The 16,235-nt window shown below is 37.7% G+C and overlaps 1 protein-coding gene across 1 annotated transcript in view; it reads left to right on the forward strand.

Annotated features, from left to right (window-relative positions):
- Positions 1–16,235, forward strand: part of BMP5 (bone morphogenetic protein 5) — a 136,059-nt gene that overhangs the window by 105,915 nt on the left and 13,909 nt on the right. The window contains exon 4 of the mRNA XM_043450493.1: positions 9,203–9,397. Coding sequence (XP_043306428.1) covers positions 9,203–9,397 — 195 coding nt within the window. The remainder of the gene's footprint in view (positions 1–9,202; positions 9,398–16,235) is intronic.

Below are 16,235 nucleotides of genomic sequence, written 5' to 3' on the forward strand. Positions count from 1 at the left end.
TCTCAGATCTAATCCCTTGAATCTATTTGTCACTTCCATTATATAATTGTAAGGGATTTGATTTAGGTCATACTTGAATGGTCTAGTGGTTTTCTCCACTTTCTTCAATTTAAGTCTGAATTTGGCAATAAGGAGTTCCTGAGCTGAGGAAGAAGAGAGAGCTATTAGTCCATGAAAGGCATCAACAGTCACTGGCGATTTGGCTAAACTTTGGCTCACTCATAGGAACAAAGGAAAATCATAAGGAACCAAAGCATCCACCCACCTAAGTCAACAGTGTGTATTGTAAGTGAGGCTCAAAACTTGAAATTAGAAGGAAGATGCTTCGATAGGAAAATTGCAAGTCCCTAATCCTTGAACATGGGTTATAATTTCTCTGTAGTCAACCTTGTCAAGTTTCAGTTTGAAGGGAATGGTAAGTGGTAGGGGGACCACCTGTGTCGTTGTGGGCAGAAGTGTTGAGTGGTCTTCCCTCTTGATGTTGTCATTGTTGTTCATTGCTAAGTTGTATCTGACTCTGTGATCATGTGGACTTCAGCACACCAGGCTTCCCTGTCCTCCACCTTAAACTTCACAAAACCAGCAGCAACCACAGCATCCTTGACAGATGCAATGTAGATGTTACTGCCAGACCCAGGAGATGTTTGGATTTCCTCCAGTCTTCTCAAGGTGGGGAGCAGAGACCCAAGAGGAAGGCATTAGCCCTAGAGAATCCCTATCAAAAGGGAGCTCTGTGTACTGAAAGGAATAGAGTGGACAGGGATGACTTAAAACCATGACCCTTCTCTGACCTTTATTTTATTCCTTTAAAAAGTGTAATCATTATTTTACTGGGAAGAATACATAACACACTGTGTGTAAGACAACTGTTAAATTACCACATGTCAACATGGCAGCTGCTGCTTCCTTTTTAACTTCAGAAAGATTGAATCGGCTCCTCTCCTCAATTCCCAGTTTCCCTGACCCCTCTGAAAGGCTTGCTGGTTATGACTTCTGGGTATCAGCTCTATTTATGAGTGGAGGTACTCACACGATTTCTCTGTGAGGTGATAAAATGGTAGAAACATGAACATTCCGGTGTGTTTCTGACTCAGGCTGACCAATAGGTAAACACCTGGGAAGTACCTGTTATTTTGCTTTCTAGACAGCTCAGTAGGATGCTTTTGCTCTGGGGGCCACCATGGAATCATGAGGTCTCACGTGGTCTCTTATGAGTAAGTAAGTAAGGCTCTACTTTTCTTCACTCAAAAGAATGGTTTGTGATCCAACCATCATATGTGAAGGATTAAACTAAGTCCCAAATATCTTAACTCCATTTTTTTCTTTTTTGACAAAAAGTAGACACTTATCATGGTATATACATTAGGTATTCAGTATCAGGCCTTCACTATGTATATTTTGGAAAGTATCTTTTATTCCTTTCACTCTTTTTATTAAGTGTCAAAATGATTTATTTCTCTTGCATTTTGGTAGTCCTGCACTATTCTAAGGCTTCTAGAAGTAGCTTATGATCATTTCATAGGTTCATGTATCAAATTGAAAGGGAAGGTCAAACATTTAATGAACTATGTTTTTCTATATGATAAAAGTTCTTTTTGCATAATCTGTCATATAAGCTGGTAAAAAAGAATGTTTCCTTTAGAGACTCATAAATTTCCCAAGTAACTGCATTAAGTTCATTGCAAAGACCACTTTCATCCACTACAGATAAAATTCAGCGTCTGAAATTAATTTCAGTGCTATGAAACAAACCCAAACGAGCCTGACGTCTAAAAGCTTTTCTTCATTGATATCTTAACAAGTAGTAACATATAGTTTTAAAAACTTTTTGGTTGATTTCTGCTGAAATCCTGCTTTCATTATAGTTTTATTGAACTCTCCTGTGATTTTAAAGGAAAGAAGTGTATGTGTGTGTACACATTTCTTATTTTAAAAAGTCACATAAGAACTGGAAAAGAGACTAAAAATAATTCACTCTTCCCATGGTTTTGTGAAAAGAATGTTTCTGCTTTCTTAAAATAAATGAGACCTGTAAGACCAACTGTAACCAAGCTTTTGGGGGCGTGTGACAGATGATGTCTGTAAAACTCTTAGGGCCTCGGGGGAAAGGCTCTATATATAAAGAGAAGAGCTATTAAAAAGCAAGTGCTTATGTGAAGGTAAACTACAATTCCTAGTTTGAGATTCATATTTCCACTAGCTGAAAAGAGAGCCTCAGTAAAAAGCATTTGTGAGGCTGGTCCTGCCTGAGACAGTGAGCCGCCGTGTTTCAGACAATGTCCCTGGAAGGAGACTAATCCTTTTCCATCACTCAGTCCCACCCTCAGCGCAATAAAACATTTGCGCATTCTGGAAAGCTTCCCCCATGAGGCACAAACCTCTGGCCCTACTCCTTTATGTTTCTCTGCCTTTCTTCCTTCTGCCCCGGCCCCTCTCCAGAAGCCTCTTAAACTACAGGTCTCAGCTGTTTGAGTTTCCCTCTATCTTGCCTTGAGCCATGATACCCATATTTCTAAACAAGCATCCCAATTTCTTTTCTCATCTCCATGATTTTCTCAGACGGTAGATGATAACGATTCCTTCCACAAACTTTTCACAAGGAATTGAAACTCCTTAAAATATCTTTTCCTCCTTCGAACTTCTCTATCCTTCACGTATCCCAATCCTAGAGGAAAATGAATTTCTTCCATTGCAATGTTACCAAGAATTGCAACCGCATTTCTTGTCTGCCTGAATAACAACCCCAGCTCGTGCTGGCTCCTCAGGAGCTGGTCCCCCGCTGTCCTCTGTGGATGTCATACCTCCAATATTATCTTTTCCTCTTTATCATCAGCCACAGAATTCTTTCCTCATTTGCACACGTTATTACATTTGACCGTTCTTTTGTTGTTGACACTTTTTAGTAATGAATATATATACATATATATATAATTGCTAATGTATAATACTTAACATAAGATGAAGTAGTTATTTTTAATTTACTCTTTTAAATTTACATATAGCAAAGGGATTGCATGAAGTGTCTGGCTTGTTAAATAGTGTTAGATAGAAGCTCAGAATCACCATGAAGAATCACTAAAAATTCTAACCACCTTGCACTCTGAAGTTCAAGAATATATATAATTTACCAATACCACATTCCTGGGAGTTTTCAGTGTCACTGAAATAGTTTAAAATCCCAGCTTTTCCTTGTTTTTGTTTGAGATTACAAGGCAATGTAAGCCATCTTCACAACAGGAAAATTCTGAGCACAAATGTAAAATTCTATTTATGATACTTCAAATATCTGGCAATAGGTCTGTGCTTTTACTATAAAACTAGAAACTGTGCAAGTTTTTTATCAAGTTATAACACAGTTGAAAGTCATAGCTAGATTACAATTTGCTCAGTTTAAGATTTCACTGAGTTAAAATGTATATTTTAAGTAGACAAAATTCTATCTCTCCCACATTCCTTAAAATCTGATATAAACATGATTTAGTCTATATGCCTGGTAGAGAATTCTGCACATTTTAAATCATCTGTTTCTAAAAAGGGTACAATTCCAGTATAATTTAGAGCCAGGAAACTATAATTTAAGAGCACCAAAATCGAATTTAATCACAGATTGAAACTAAGCAAAGAGCACGTGAGTACGTGAATGAGAAACCGTGCGGGGATTTGTTTTCTGTGAACTAGCCCACAAAGGGTGCCGTGAGCTCTTCTGCGATGAAGAATAGGTAATTTGTGCACAAGTTTCATCACAGGTGTTTTGGGTTAAGCATTCAATTACTGTGGGTTTATAGGGGGAAAAAAAGTGGAATTTATGCTAACATCTTAGAGTGATATCAACGTTTGGGCTCTGATAAATCCTCAAATGAATGTTTTTCAAATTGTGTATTCTGGAGGGAAACTGAATGCTCATATTTGGAACCACTTATCCTTATAACATCAACATGTCTCTAAAGAGCTGTTTTATGTCAGAGGCTCCTTTAATAACCCTGTTTTTAAAGAAATAAACATTTCGAAAGTCACATTTCCCCCCAAAAAACGGTCTGAAATACAAAACGAATCATTTGGGGATGGATCCTTGGTTTGCCAGTCTACCTTCTCCATGATGCTAAACTTTAAATGGTTGTGTTCAGAGGCAGACATGAATACAATACTCTGACACCCAGGACTTAAATAAAGTCATACAGATCAGGGGAGCAAATCTGGAAATCTTGAAACTTTATCTTCAGTTATGGCAAAATGTAGGTTAAAGCTCCAGAATCACGTATTTTCCTGTTGATTCTTGTGTGAAAAGAATGATTATTTCCTTAGAAGATACTATCCTAACCCCATCATTATTTGTTTTGCAGTTAATAAAACTGAGAAATGTCCCAATATTCACTTCTCAAATTCTTTCTCTTCCCTTGATACCTGTACAGTAATTTTGAAATGAAAGCAAGATGGCCAAAATTGGAATAGTTCTAAAAAAAATTCACATGGAAAGATTTAACGGGCATTCTTTGTTCAAATGTGAAAGATGATAACTCTGGACTCCCATATTTGTCCCCATCACCCCTTTTATTTTATAACCCAAGAATCCTGCGATACATAAAGCTGGGATAATCGGGCACCATGTTCCTTTGGGTCCAGTTGCCATCAGTGGGATCACTGGAACGCTGATACATCCTTCGGAGAAGCTTTTCTACTTCCTCTCCCATTTTGCGTGGAAGATTCCAAGTGAATGTAAACTTGAACAAATCCCAACAATCAAGTTCTTCTCCCTCCCTTGCCCTCACCCTGCCCATTTCCTCTTCCTAGTGAACAAGATCAGGACACGGATATGACGTAAAGAAAGTGTCTTCCTATTCCGGGACCGTTTATTCCCATCACTTGCCCTGCCCCTCACTTTGGGACAGTTTTGGGTCTAACTTCCAAAGCCATCAGATTGCTGCTTGGCTCCGCTTTGAACTGCTGCAGCTCTCTCAAGCTGGTGCTGGTGCAGTAGGTCATCTTGAACCCACCTACACTCTGGGGCTGCCACCTTGTACCAGTGTGGAGCTACTTGGAAACCACTTTTCTGATGTAGGAAGAATCTTTGGCCATCACTTGTGTTACATCATTAACCAAACTCCAAAGTAGGGCTCCCTTGCTCTCTCAGGATTTTACAGGGACTTTGGGTAAAAATAGGTCTCTTAGATTTCCATGAATCCCCCTGGTTCTTAAGGAATTAATCATGCAAACATTGGAGCAAGGCCAGAAGAAAAACTGAGTTACAGACTCAAAATCCCTGCTTCCTCATACTCACTGGGACATTATTCTGAATCTGTACTCTAGGGGTTCACCTTTTCCTCATGATGAGTTCTCTCCCTCTAGGTCTTTCTATTCTCTTCCAAATATATGCCTGGTGAATTAAGCTTACCCATGTTCTTCTAGCTCTGCCTAGACTTGTCTGAATCCTAGAATGATTAAGCTTGGATTCCAAGCTGGTGCCCCTTATCACCATTTTATTACTGTTTTTGTTCCCCCAGGTCATTTTTATTTCCACTTTATATGCTTTTATATTTTTTTTCAGTTTTCTATACATATATATTCTTTATATATAGTATATAATGCACATATTTACATATATGTTCTTTTTCATATTCTTTTCCATCATGGTTTATCACAGGGTATTGAATATACAGCAGGATCTTGTTGTTTCCTACCCACATTTTTTAATGAGAAGGCAAAAATAAGGATCAGCTTTGAGAAATAAAACCACTGTAATACACATCTACGTATATAATGGTTTTCCTAAATGAAAATGTTTTAGATAGGTTTCTTTACTGATGTATTTGCAGTATCTAAATCACCCTGTATCTTTAATAACAAAAGTCAGCATTGTTAAATAGATTTTATAAAAGATTCCTTATTTTTAATACTTGCAATAGAGTCTGGATTTCTTTAGCACTTCTAAGGAAAGTGACTATTCAGCCCTACTCAAAAGGTTCAGTCAACATCATCAGTGGAGGTGTAATGTGTCTGAAGGAGAAGGCCAAATAATGCTTCCATGGTGTAGCTCAAGATCAAGACCCACTGAGCAAGTATTAACTTATGGAATCTTAATAGTCACCTCATTGCTGAAGTGGAAAGGAAACCAAGAGGAAACTTAATAATATCAAAAGTTATTTTAAAAGGAGTTCACGTTTGTTTGAAGGGGACTTTGCCTCACACACAATATCCCCCTTTGTAAAGACCAAGAAACCCATATTTGTCACACACACACACACACACACACACACACACACCCCTTTATAGTTTTCAAAGCGTCAATCTTGAGAGCAATCTTCTTTCTCCAGAGATAAAAATCAAAATATTGAAAGTCTTTCAAATAATTACAAAAGGTACCCTCTTAGAAACCCAAGAAATTTGGGATTTTGGTTTCAGTGCTTATTTAATGAGAAAAGGGTCAGTGTGTTGTAATGAATAGAAAACTGATTTTTACTGTATTCCATTTGTGCGTCGTGTGGCAACGTATTTCAATATTAGAAAGATCATCTATTAAAAATGATTTCTGCAGTTATCCATGTATACAAGTAAAAAATTTCATTCCTGTTAAATTAACACTTCATTAAAACATCAAACTCAAAGCTCAACAAATACTTTTTATGTTGTGTTCCAGGACAGAAAAAAAAAAAAAATCCAAAATTTAAAGAACAGATCGCCAGTTATTCTAGTCCATCACAGTCAAGTTTCTCAGTTCTGTTTTTCTTTTTTTCTTTTGCTGTGCTCTCTGTCACTGGAAACATCTTAAACCAATTTCAAGTGCTACACCTGAATAAACATGTTGTAAAAGTGTTTATGTATTGAGGTGGGTCAGTTCAAGGTATGGTATTTGGCTGGAACTTCTAATTTCTCTTTTTACAGCAAAAGGGCTGCCAGAAGGAGGAAGTCTGAGCTGAATTAATACATTTGTTACAGTGGAAGTAGAATGGAAACTACTCTGACCACAAATCAAACTGCCTCTTTCATTTATGCCAGTGATAGAGTTTTTCTAAGAAATATAGACTCTGGCATGGAGCCACTGTAAGTTTGCATTTAAAAGAGAAACCCATAGGCTTATTTGTTTAAGGTTTACTGCTCTGATTATTTTGAAGTTCTTTCTCTGCTAGGATGGAGTGGAGTGGCATTTGGGAAGGGAGTGGCTATTTTCATGTTTGTAGGAATGTAACAAGTTTTCCCAATGAGCGATTGTTGAGGACACCAGTGAATGCTGTCCGCATTGATACACATGCATTTTTTCAACCAGTATCTCCACATTTGAAGGACTTCTGTGTCCCTCGCAACAGCTGCACCACCTCACTTAACACAGTCTCGTTTTCTGACGGTAGAAGGTCCCTGCACAATACAAGTATACACAAAAGTGTTTATGCTGCCAAAATAAATTGTGTTAAGAGCAAGAGTTTATTTGCTAAAATGCCATTGATGCCATTTCAGGGACTTGATTTCTTTCTTCCAAGGTGGGTTAGGTCTTATAATGCACTGAAGCTGCTGCAGAGTCTTAACTGAATAAATATTTTAAGAAAACTTGCACATCCCTCCAGGGACAAGGCATGGCCAATCATGCGCGTATTTCTAACCACATGATATATTACTCTGAAAAGATTGGTAACTTTCGTATCTGGAGTAGAATTTGTTTTTTGCACGAGCTTTGAGTAATTTTCAACTAAATGTACAACTTAAAGTTAAATACTTCATTCTCTCTGGGTAATTTTCATTGAGTTTTTTATCAGTCAATGGTTTTCTTTATATATATGCACATATATACATACAAACACACATACATGCACACACACACAAACATATATATATACACACACATATATATAATTTTCTGGGATATTTATTTTAAATGAAAAGATCATAACAAGAGTGAATTGTAAAATGTGTAACAAATGCCTAACTCCTAATGTATTTGTGAAATCAAATCAAATAATGCATGGAAACCACTAAGAAAAATGCCTACCATAGAGTCAGAAAGTATCATGGTAGATGCCAGTGGTTGCGGGTGTTGAAAGAGATGGGGAAGGGGAACGGGGACTAGCGTTTAATAGTGACACGGGTTTCAGTTTGGGAAGGTGAACAATTCGGGACATGGGTGATGGTTGGAGTTGCACAACAGTGTGAATGTACCTAGTACCGCTGAACTGTGCAAGTAAGTACAGTTAAAATAGTATATTTTATATTAATATTATGTGACTTTTATCATAATAAAAATATTTAAAAAAGAAAAGAATAATACCTAGTGTACATAGCAAGTGCTCCAAATGCATTTGATACTGTTGTAGTGATGAGTATTATTTTTGCTACCCCAATGGGAGAAGCACTTTATCAACATCTGTTTCTTGTCTGTAGGGCAGCTGATTTCTCATCCACTGTAGCACAGGCCCTGGGCACACTCCTTTTCTGATAAACAACCACAACAGTGGACTCAGAAGGGTCTGGGACACAGACTGCTTTAGACTAGGCTCATCTGGAATTTTTTTCCTTTCTGAGCATTTCCAGGCTTGATTTGCATCCTCTGAAATCCTTTCAGTAAACATTATTCAAGTGTGTCCAAGCGCAGAGAAAATTTTGAAATTTTCATGTTTGCTTCAAAATCCTTTACATGGAGAAAGACCTGTTGCTTAGGGTAAAGCTCCATGCCCAGCGGGGGCCTCTGGAAGGATCTCTGAAGTGCTTTAAGTGGATCATAGCTTTGTAAAGTTTGCTGGGCCTAGGCCCGAAGTGAGGAGGGGTTTATCAACCCTGGAAAGTCTCCAAAGAAGCAGGGGAAAGTAGAAACCCCCAGCCAGCCATTCAGCTTTAATCACACGAAGGAAAATTACAAGGCATTTAGTGCAAAAGTGCCTGTAGCTAATATTTCTGAAATCACTGGTTAACATGGCCATTTCCAGGCTGATGGTGGTGAAGCCATTTAGAACGTTCCCAACTTTCAGGTCTGAGAAAAAGCCCATCAGTGAAGGCCTGGGGGTGTTGTGTGGCTAAAGAGTGATACGAAATGGAAAACCAAGAATGGATAACCGTCTGTGACAGTACATTTTCCACATTTATGAGATTCTTTGGTCAGCAGATTAAAGGTTCTGGTAGTGTCTTCAAACCTTTACCTCTTCCCACAGACCCTCTGAGCTCACCCCTCAGCAGGTGACCTCATCTCTTCTTGATAAACCCAGTGCCCCTTCCTCTGCTCCAGGTCACAGCATCAACGTGAAGTCGGCCGGCCTCGTGGGACGACATGGGCCTCAGTCAAAACAGCCATTCATGGTGGCCTTCTTCAAGGCGAGCGAGGTGCTTCTCCGGTCTGTGAGAGCAGCCAACAAGCGAAAAAATCAAAACCGGAATAAATCCAGCTCTCCTCAGGACTCCTCCAGAGTGTCCAGTGTCGGAGGTGAGATAAAGCCAGAGCGGCAGCTCTGCACAGAAGGTCACGGGGTCGTATGTTGCAAATCAAGTAGCCACAGTAAATTTACCCTCTGGTGTACCCTCATTTGGTCTATTAAATCATCCGGCCGTGTTTCTCACATCCCCCAAATGTTTCATCAACGAATCATTCAGTAATTCATTTTAAAGTAAGTGGGACTTACCTCAATCTGCTGAAAGATGCAATTCAAACTCAAATCAAGCTGGCAATAATAAAATTATTAAATGGCTACATCAACAAAAGCTAGTCCAAATTGAACTCCACAACTTGTGGGCTGACCGTTCCCAGGAATCTCACATATGGATGGGTAACAAGTAAATTAAAAATAAAAGCATTACTTTGGTACTTAAAACAGTATGTATGAATCATGAGCTTAATTTTTTTGGACAAAAGAAGCAGGGTAGAGTGTATGGAAATTGAGATAATATTTATATTTCCATTAATTATTTAGAGGGATGCTATGTAGATAATTTGCTTTGAGTGTGTGTATACATATACATGCTCATATGAAATCAAACAAAATGTTGTAAATGCACAGTTGATCCCAGTATGTTTGCAATTTAATCTATTAATTGATAGAGAGATAAAAAATACACTTGATCTGAACTCATCTAATGGAGAAAATCTGAAGCAATTTATTCCTATACTTTGTACCAATAAGTACCTTGTTTAGTTCTAGCTGCAAACAAATTTTTATAAGCTGTTCTTAGATGAAAATGACGGCTATTTTATTCCTAGGAATTGTCTTATCTATGAAAAATAACCCTATTTGAAGGAGAAAGCTTGCCCTAGAACAGCCCTAGTTAGGACGAAGTGTTTGTTCATTGTAAAATGTGTATTCTTCTCTGTTGGTGGCCACCATATGCAGTGTACTTGTGAGGTACCATGAATGAACTGGTGAACAAAACAGATATGACCTCTGCATCGGTATTTCAGCAAATGCGAATGATTTGCTCTTCCAAAAAGACACATCCACACAGTGTTTGCCATTAATGATTATAAATGAAACAAAAATATATAGAAATTTTTTTTATCCTGGTACTCTTGGCAAAAATACTAAGTGGAATTCACTGGAACCCTCCTAGAGTGAAGGCACAGGAGAAGTATGTTAGAAAGAAGTCTATTTTGTGTATCTAACAACAGAAGCAGAGGTAAGAGTTCTGTGAAATTGCATTATCGTAAATTACATTCTACATAGAAATCCATGCTTTAAAATAATTTTCCATCAAATAAGCTTCACTTTTTCAGTTGAAAGTAAATGTGATATTAGTGCCTTATTACAAGGCTATTTTATAAAGATATTCACAAGATATTTAGTTTGGCAAAATTTTTAATTGCTTAATATGAAAGATGGAGAAAAATAACTTTCTAAGAACTTTTCTTCCTTGTAAATACTAGCCTGTCAAAGTTGTATATTTTTCTTTTCATATAGAATGGTTCTGAAATGGGTTGAAATGTTTTTAATTTAATGTAGCAGATTGCATTAAGAAAAAGATTTGTTAAATCTTGAATAGAATAGTAAACAATTTTTGAGAAAATGTCAAAGGGAAAAGTCACCTGTGTATTATTAGAGCTGGTAATGACTCTGGCAGAGGTGTTCCAGCAACTGAAATCATCTTTCTCCCTATTGGTGAACTCTATTTATCTTCCCTTCCTGACCACAAGTAACAAATGTGCTTCTATAACTAGATATGAATAAAATACATGAAGCAGAAGTCACATAACTTTTCACCAGTTTCCTAACACCATTTAGAGTACAAAATTATTCTAATACAGACCAATATTTTCTTTTTAAAAAGTGTGTCATTGGCACCCATTTCTGTGAAATATGTAGTAGGTGGTTTTGGAACATGTTCATATTTTGATAAGAAGAAGAAGGAAAGTAGTTGGTTTGTGTGTATGAGACTTAACCTTTCAATAGGTAGTAATCAAACAGGCAGGAAAAAGTCTCATAGGATTTGGCCCAAAAGACAGGGGTTTAATATAAACATAAAATCTGATACTTAGGAGACTTGAAATGCTAGTGAAATTTTAAAATTATCCAAATATAAATAGCAAATGCTGTAATACTACTAGGCTTTTACATTAAAACACTGTGTGAAGACGCCATAACTAAGGTCAGTAGGGAGAAGGGAGAGTTGTATTAGAAGTTTGCTTGGTTGCATTTTTTTTTTTTGCAAAGCGTATTCTCAAATGTTAAAAATCTCCAACAGTGCAGAACCCAGGTCATTCTTGCTGTCTTTACCTCATCCCTTTCTTCTTTCAGAGTCCTGTCTTCTGACTTCTCAGTGCCCTTTTATTGTTCTGTGCTCCTGTGGGAGAACCCAGAACAGTGTCCAACACAAAACAGCAACTTCACAAACACACATTCAGGAAATTAACATGGTCACTGTATGGGAGAACTCGCTTCCTTTTTCAGCTGTGTATATATAGAACCACTGCCCCTGGATTTTCAGCAGAAACCCTCTGTCTTTGCTGCTCTTTAGGTTTTTAGCAAGAACTTTGAGCAGACACTTTGTGAGAGATGTTACTTATTTCACAATGAGCAGGCACCATTGATTTGCCTTTGAACTTGGGTTTAGGGGAAAGGAAATGTAGGCAATAGCTAAATATTAAGGTAACCACCCTTTGGGTTGGAGAGGCACTAAGTTGATAAGATTTTAAAGAACCTACCAGGAGCAAGATGCTATTTTAAGGACTATAGCATTCAAAATTTAAAGTATTTACGAGGCACAGAGTTAGTTCTTGCTTACTGCAGAACTGCTTGAAAAGGTGCTTATTGCAAGCTTGGTGCCCTGCCTTGCCTGCAACTCCCAACTCTGACAGGCGCTATATCTTGCCTAATGGATACAATGTAAAGTCATCCCCCTTGGACAACCATTTTAATCAAAACCAGAAAGAACAATCTGTTGGAATTATTTGTTTAGAGTGCATTGTTATATAGTTAATACATAATTTTATTTTTTAAAAATAATCACAAATAAAGCTAAAATTCTCGTTTAATCATTTCTTTTAAGATAAATTATGCTGATACACTGTTATTAACAGAATACAAGTACTTCCAAGGTTTTTCCTCCTATATGTGCATCACTTTTGGAGGATATAATTTTATTATGTGTTATATAGAGATATATTCTTTTTCAGATTCTTTTCTCTTAGAGGTCATTATAAGATCCTGGATGTCACTCTCTGTGTGGTACAGTAGGTCCTTGTTATTTATCCATCTTATATACAGTGGTGTATACCTGCTGATGCTAAACTGCTAATTTCCTTCTCCTCTTCCAACCCCCTTTGGTAGCTTTAAGTTTGTTTTCTATATCTAAGTCTGTCTTTGTTTTGTACATAAGTTAATTTGTATCTGTTTTTTTTAGGATTCCACATATAAGTGTATCACATAATATTTCTCTTTCTTTGTCTTGCTTATTTCACTTAGTATGATAATCTGCAGGTCCATTCATGTTGCTGCAAATGGCATTATTTCATTCTATTTTATGGCTGAGTAATATTGCATCAATATTACTTTGATTATCAATATTACATTGATAATCAATATCAATTATCAATATTACATTGATAATATCAATTGTAATCAATTGTAATCATTGATTATAATCATTGATTACAAAATCATTGTAATCAATACAATTATCAATATTACATTGATAATATCCATTATCAATGGATAATATTGTATCCATTGTATCAATACATGTTCACTACATCTTTTTTATCCATTCGTCTCTTGTTGGACATTTAAATTGTTTTCATGTCTCGACTTTGTAAACAGCACTGCTATGAACACTGGGGTGCATGTGCCTTTTCAAATTATAGTTTTCTCCAGATATATGCTCAGAAGTGGGATTGCTGGATCATATGGTAGTTCTATTTTTAGTTTTTTAAGAAACTTCCAGACTGTTCTCCATAGTTGGCACCAATTTACATTCTCCCCAACAGTCCAGGAGGGTTCCTATTTTTATGAACCTTTTTAAGAGCAGTTTTAGGTCCACAAGATTGAAAGATTGAAGATACATAGATTTCCCATGTACTCCTTACCCCACAAATGCATAGCCTCCTCCGCTATCAACATCACTCACCATGGTGGTGCGTGTCTTACCGAAGATGAACCTACATGGACACATCACAATCAACTACAGTCTATGGTTTACCTAATGTTCACTCTTGGTATCATATAGTTGGTCTTACGGATTTTTTAAACAACATATTTCAGTCATCTTTCAAATTAGTGACTTCATTTTTTTATACTGCTACAATATATTCAATACTGCTTTTGTCAGAATTTATTTAGTCATATCGCTCTTAAAAAGACATTTTAGCTGTTTTTAAATTGGGACTTTCAAAGTCAATGCTGCAGTAAAAATCCTGCAAGGCTGCACCAGTGAGAATGGTTTTAATCCACATGGTTTTTATAGTAATTAACACCAAAAGCAGTTATCTGTGCTCTGAATATGCAAAATTTTGAAAATTCCTTCTCAAATGATAGTTATTTTGTTATGTAGATCTAGTTCGATCCATCTTTTTATTTATCTATTCATCTGTGTATGTGTGTGTGCGCGTGCGAGCTCAGTTGTATCTGACTTTGCAACACTATGAAATTATAGCCCGCCAGGCTCCTCTGTCCATGGGATTTCCCAGGCAAGAATATTGGAGTGGGTTGCCATTTCCTTCTCTGGGGGATCTTCCTGACCCAGGGATAGAACCCGTGTCTCCTGCTTGATGGGCAGATTCTTTATCACTGAGCCACCTGGAAAGCCCCATTCATCTGTACCTTTATCTTTTCTTCTGTCATGTAACTCTGGGTCCACCTCTTAGTAGCTGTGTAATCTTGGACAGGGCATGTCACATCTCTCTATTTCTTCATCTGGAAAGTGGGAACATTAATAATACCTGCCTCATAGAGTAAAATTACTTGAGTTGCAAGGATTAAACGAGTTAATGGGTATAAAGGATGGAGAACACTGTGTATACTCATTCAGGGTTAAACATTATCATTATTACCAAATTAGGGTTCGATTTCTCCAAACTGGTGCCTAAAGAGTTCAGACTTTTGCATCAGTACCCATTCCCCTGATCACTTATTGTCAAGTTTCTATCTAGAGAAAATTCTAGAGATGATATGTCTGGGTGTGGTTTATTGTAAAATATTTATTCATTGTTAAATAAGCACCACAGCGTGACACAGCATTAACTATCTGATCATGCAAGATGGGTAGCATCCGAATCTTGCTTCTGAAAAGGCATTCTGTTAGACAGTGGCAAAGACATGCATGCTAGTAATTATCAGGCGATCAATTCTGCTAGAGTAGGTACAAGGAAGTGTGGGAGCAGTAAGGATAGAGCACGACTCCAGTGAGAAAAAACAGACATTTTTCAGAAATGGAGGTGAAGCCATGTCAGATCTTACATGCAGTTACAGAACCACACAGCAGTGTCTGATGGCCACGTTGTACTAGTATTCTTGTATGAGAGCAGTGTGATATCAGCTAGAAAATCATGCAGGGACCAAGTCATAATGGTCAGTAACTGTGGTGTTTCCATGCAGGCATTTGGAAAAAGGAGTGTCACCATCAGATACGCATTTTAAAAAGTTCAATTTGGCATCAGAAAGAAGGATGGGATGCCAAGGGGAGAAACTGGATGCCAAAATATGATTAGGAGTCTAGTCTAACACTCCAAGCAATGAAGATTATAGATTGGAGACAGGGGAAGTGGGAACCAAAATATGTGGAATGGAGTCAGCAGGACTCCAGAGATGGGCGTGGAAGTGGAATATGTAGGACGCAGCCTTGAGCCCCAATGGTTAGATGAAGCACAAGACTCGAAGCTGCTATAGAAACTGGAGTAAGAGAGAAACATTAAGGATGGATCCTCCACTGGGAACATCAGTACTTTGAGTAAAGGCAAAAGAGAAAAAGCAATTCCAACAACAAGGCAAAAGACTTAGGGTCAGAGAGCAAAGAGGAGTTAGGGATGAAGGGTTATCCTAGGACCAAGTTCCCAAAAAGGATGTTGGGGGAGTGTGAAGTAAACAAGGGTGCAAAGGACTTCTGATAGGTTAACTAGGCTAGAGTTTGGTCGCTTAAAAGGGAGTGTAGATGGATTCAGTGTAGGGTAGGAGTGAGAACGAAAGAAAATCAAGAACTGTATTTATTAAATTTTCTGGCTTGAGCCACTAGATCCTGTTAACCAAGTAGAATGAACGGAAAGAGTGTGAGGTCAGAAGCCAAAATAGTGAGTTGGAGGCATTTGAGAAACTTTCATGCACAGACATCTTGCAGGCATTTGGAGACAGGTTTGTGGATGGGTTTTTATGTCAACAAGCTCTAAGGTGAGTGCGTCCTCTGCATCATCCACAGAGACACATTGCTGAGCAGAGTCAAGCAAACACACCAGACAGTTATTATGTTGTGGTGTCTGTTCTGTGTCACACATTCGTACACAAATCCCTACACAAATAAATAACTGTAATTCCTACTGGGTTATATGCCAGTTCGGTGAGGAGTTCATTGGATGTGGGACTTGGGGATTAAACTAGGGTAGCAGTAGCATTTGAAATCTCTCGTCTTTGGGAGTGGTGTTATTTGTTTGGGATTTATCATGATTTTCTCTACCCCAAAGGCCATGTCAAAATGTACATTATTGAATAGTCTATAGTAGCACTGCACCTGCTATTTTATAGCCACTTCATGCCTCCATTCATCTGAAATTTTCATTTTCTATTAATTAATGAACATCCTGCAGTGTGGAGGCTGATGTCTGTGACCTCCCTCAGAGTATGAAGCAAGAG

Source organism: Cervus canadensis, chromosome 28 (assembly GCF_019320065.1).
Source record: "Cervus canadensis isolate Bull #8, Minnesota chromosome 28, ASM1932006v1, whole genome shotgun sequence".
Lineage (NCBI taxonomy): Eukaryota > Metazoa > Chordata > Mammalia > Artiodactyla > Cervidae > Cervus > Cervus canadensis.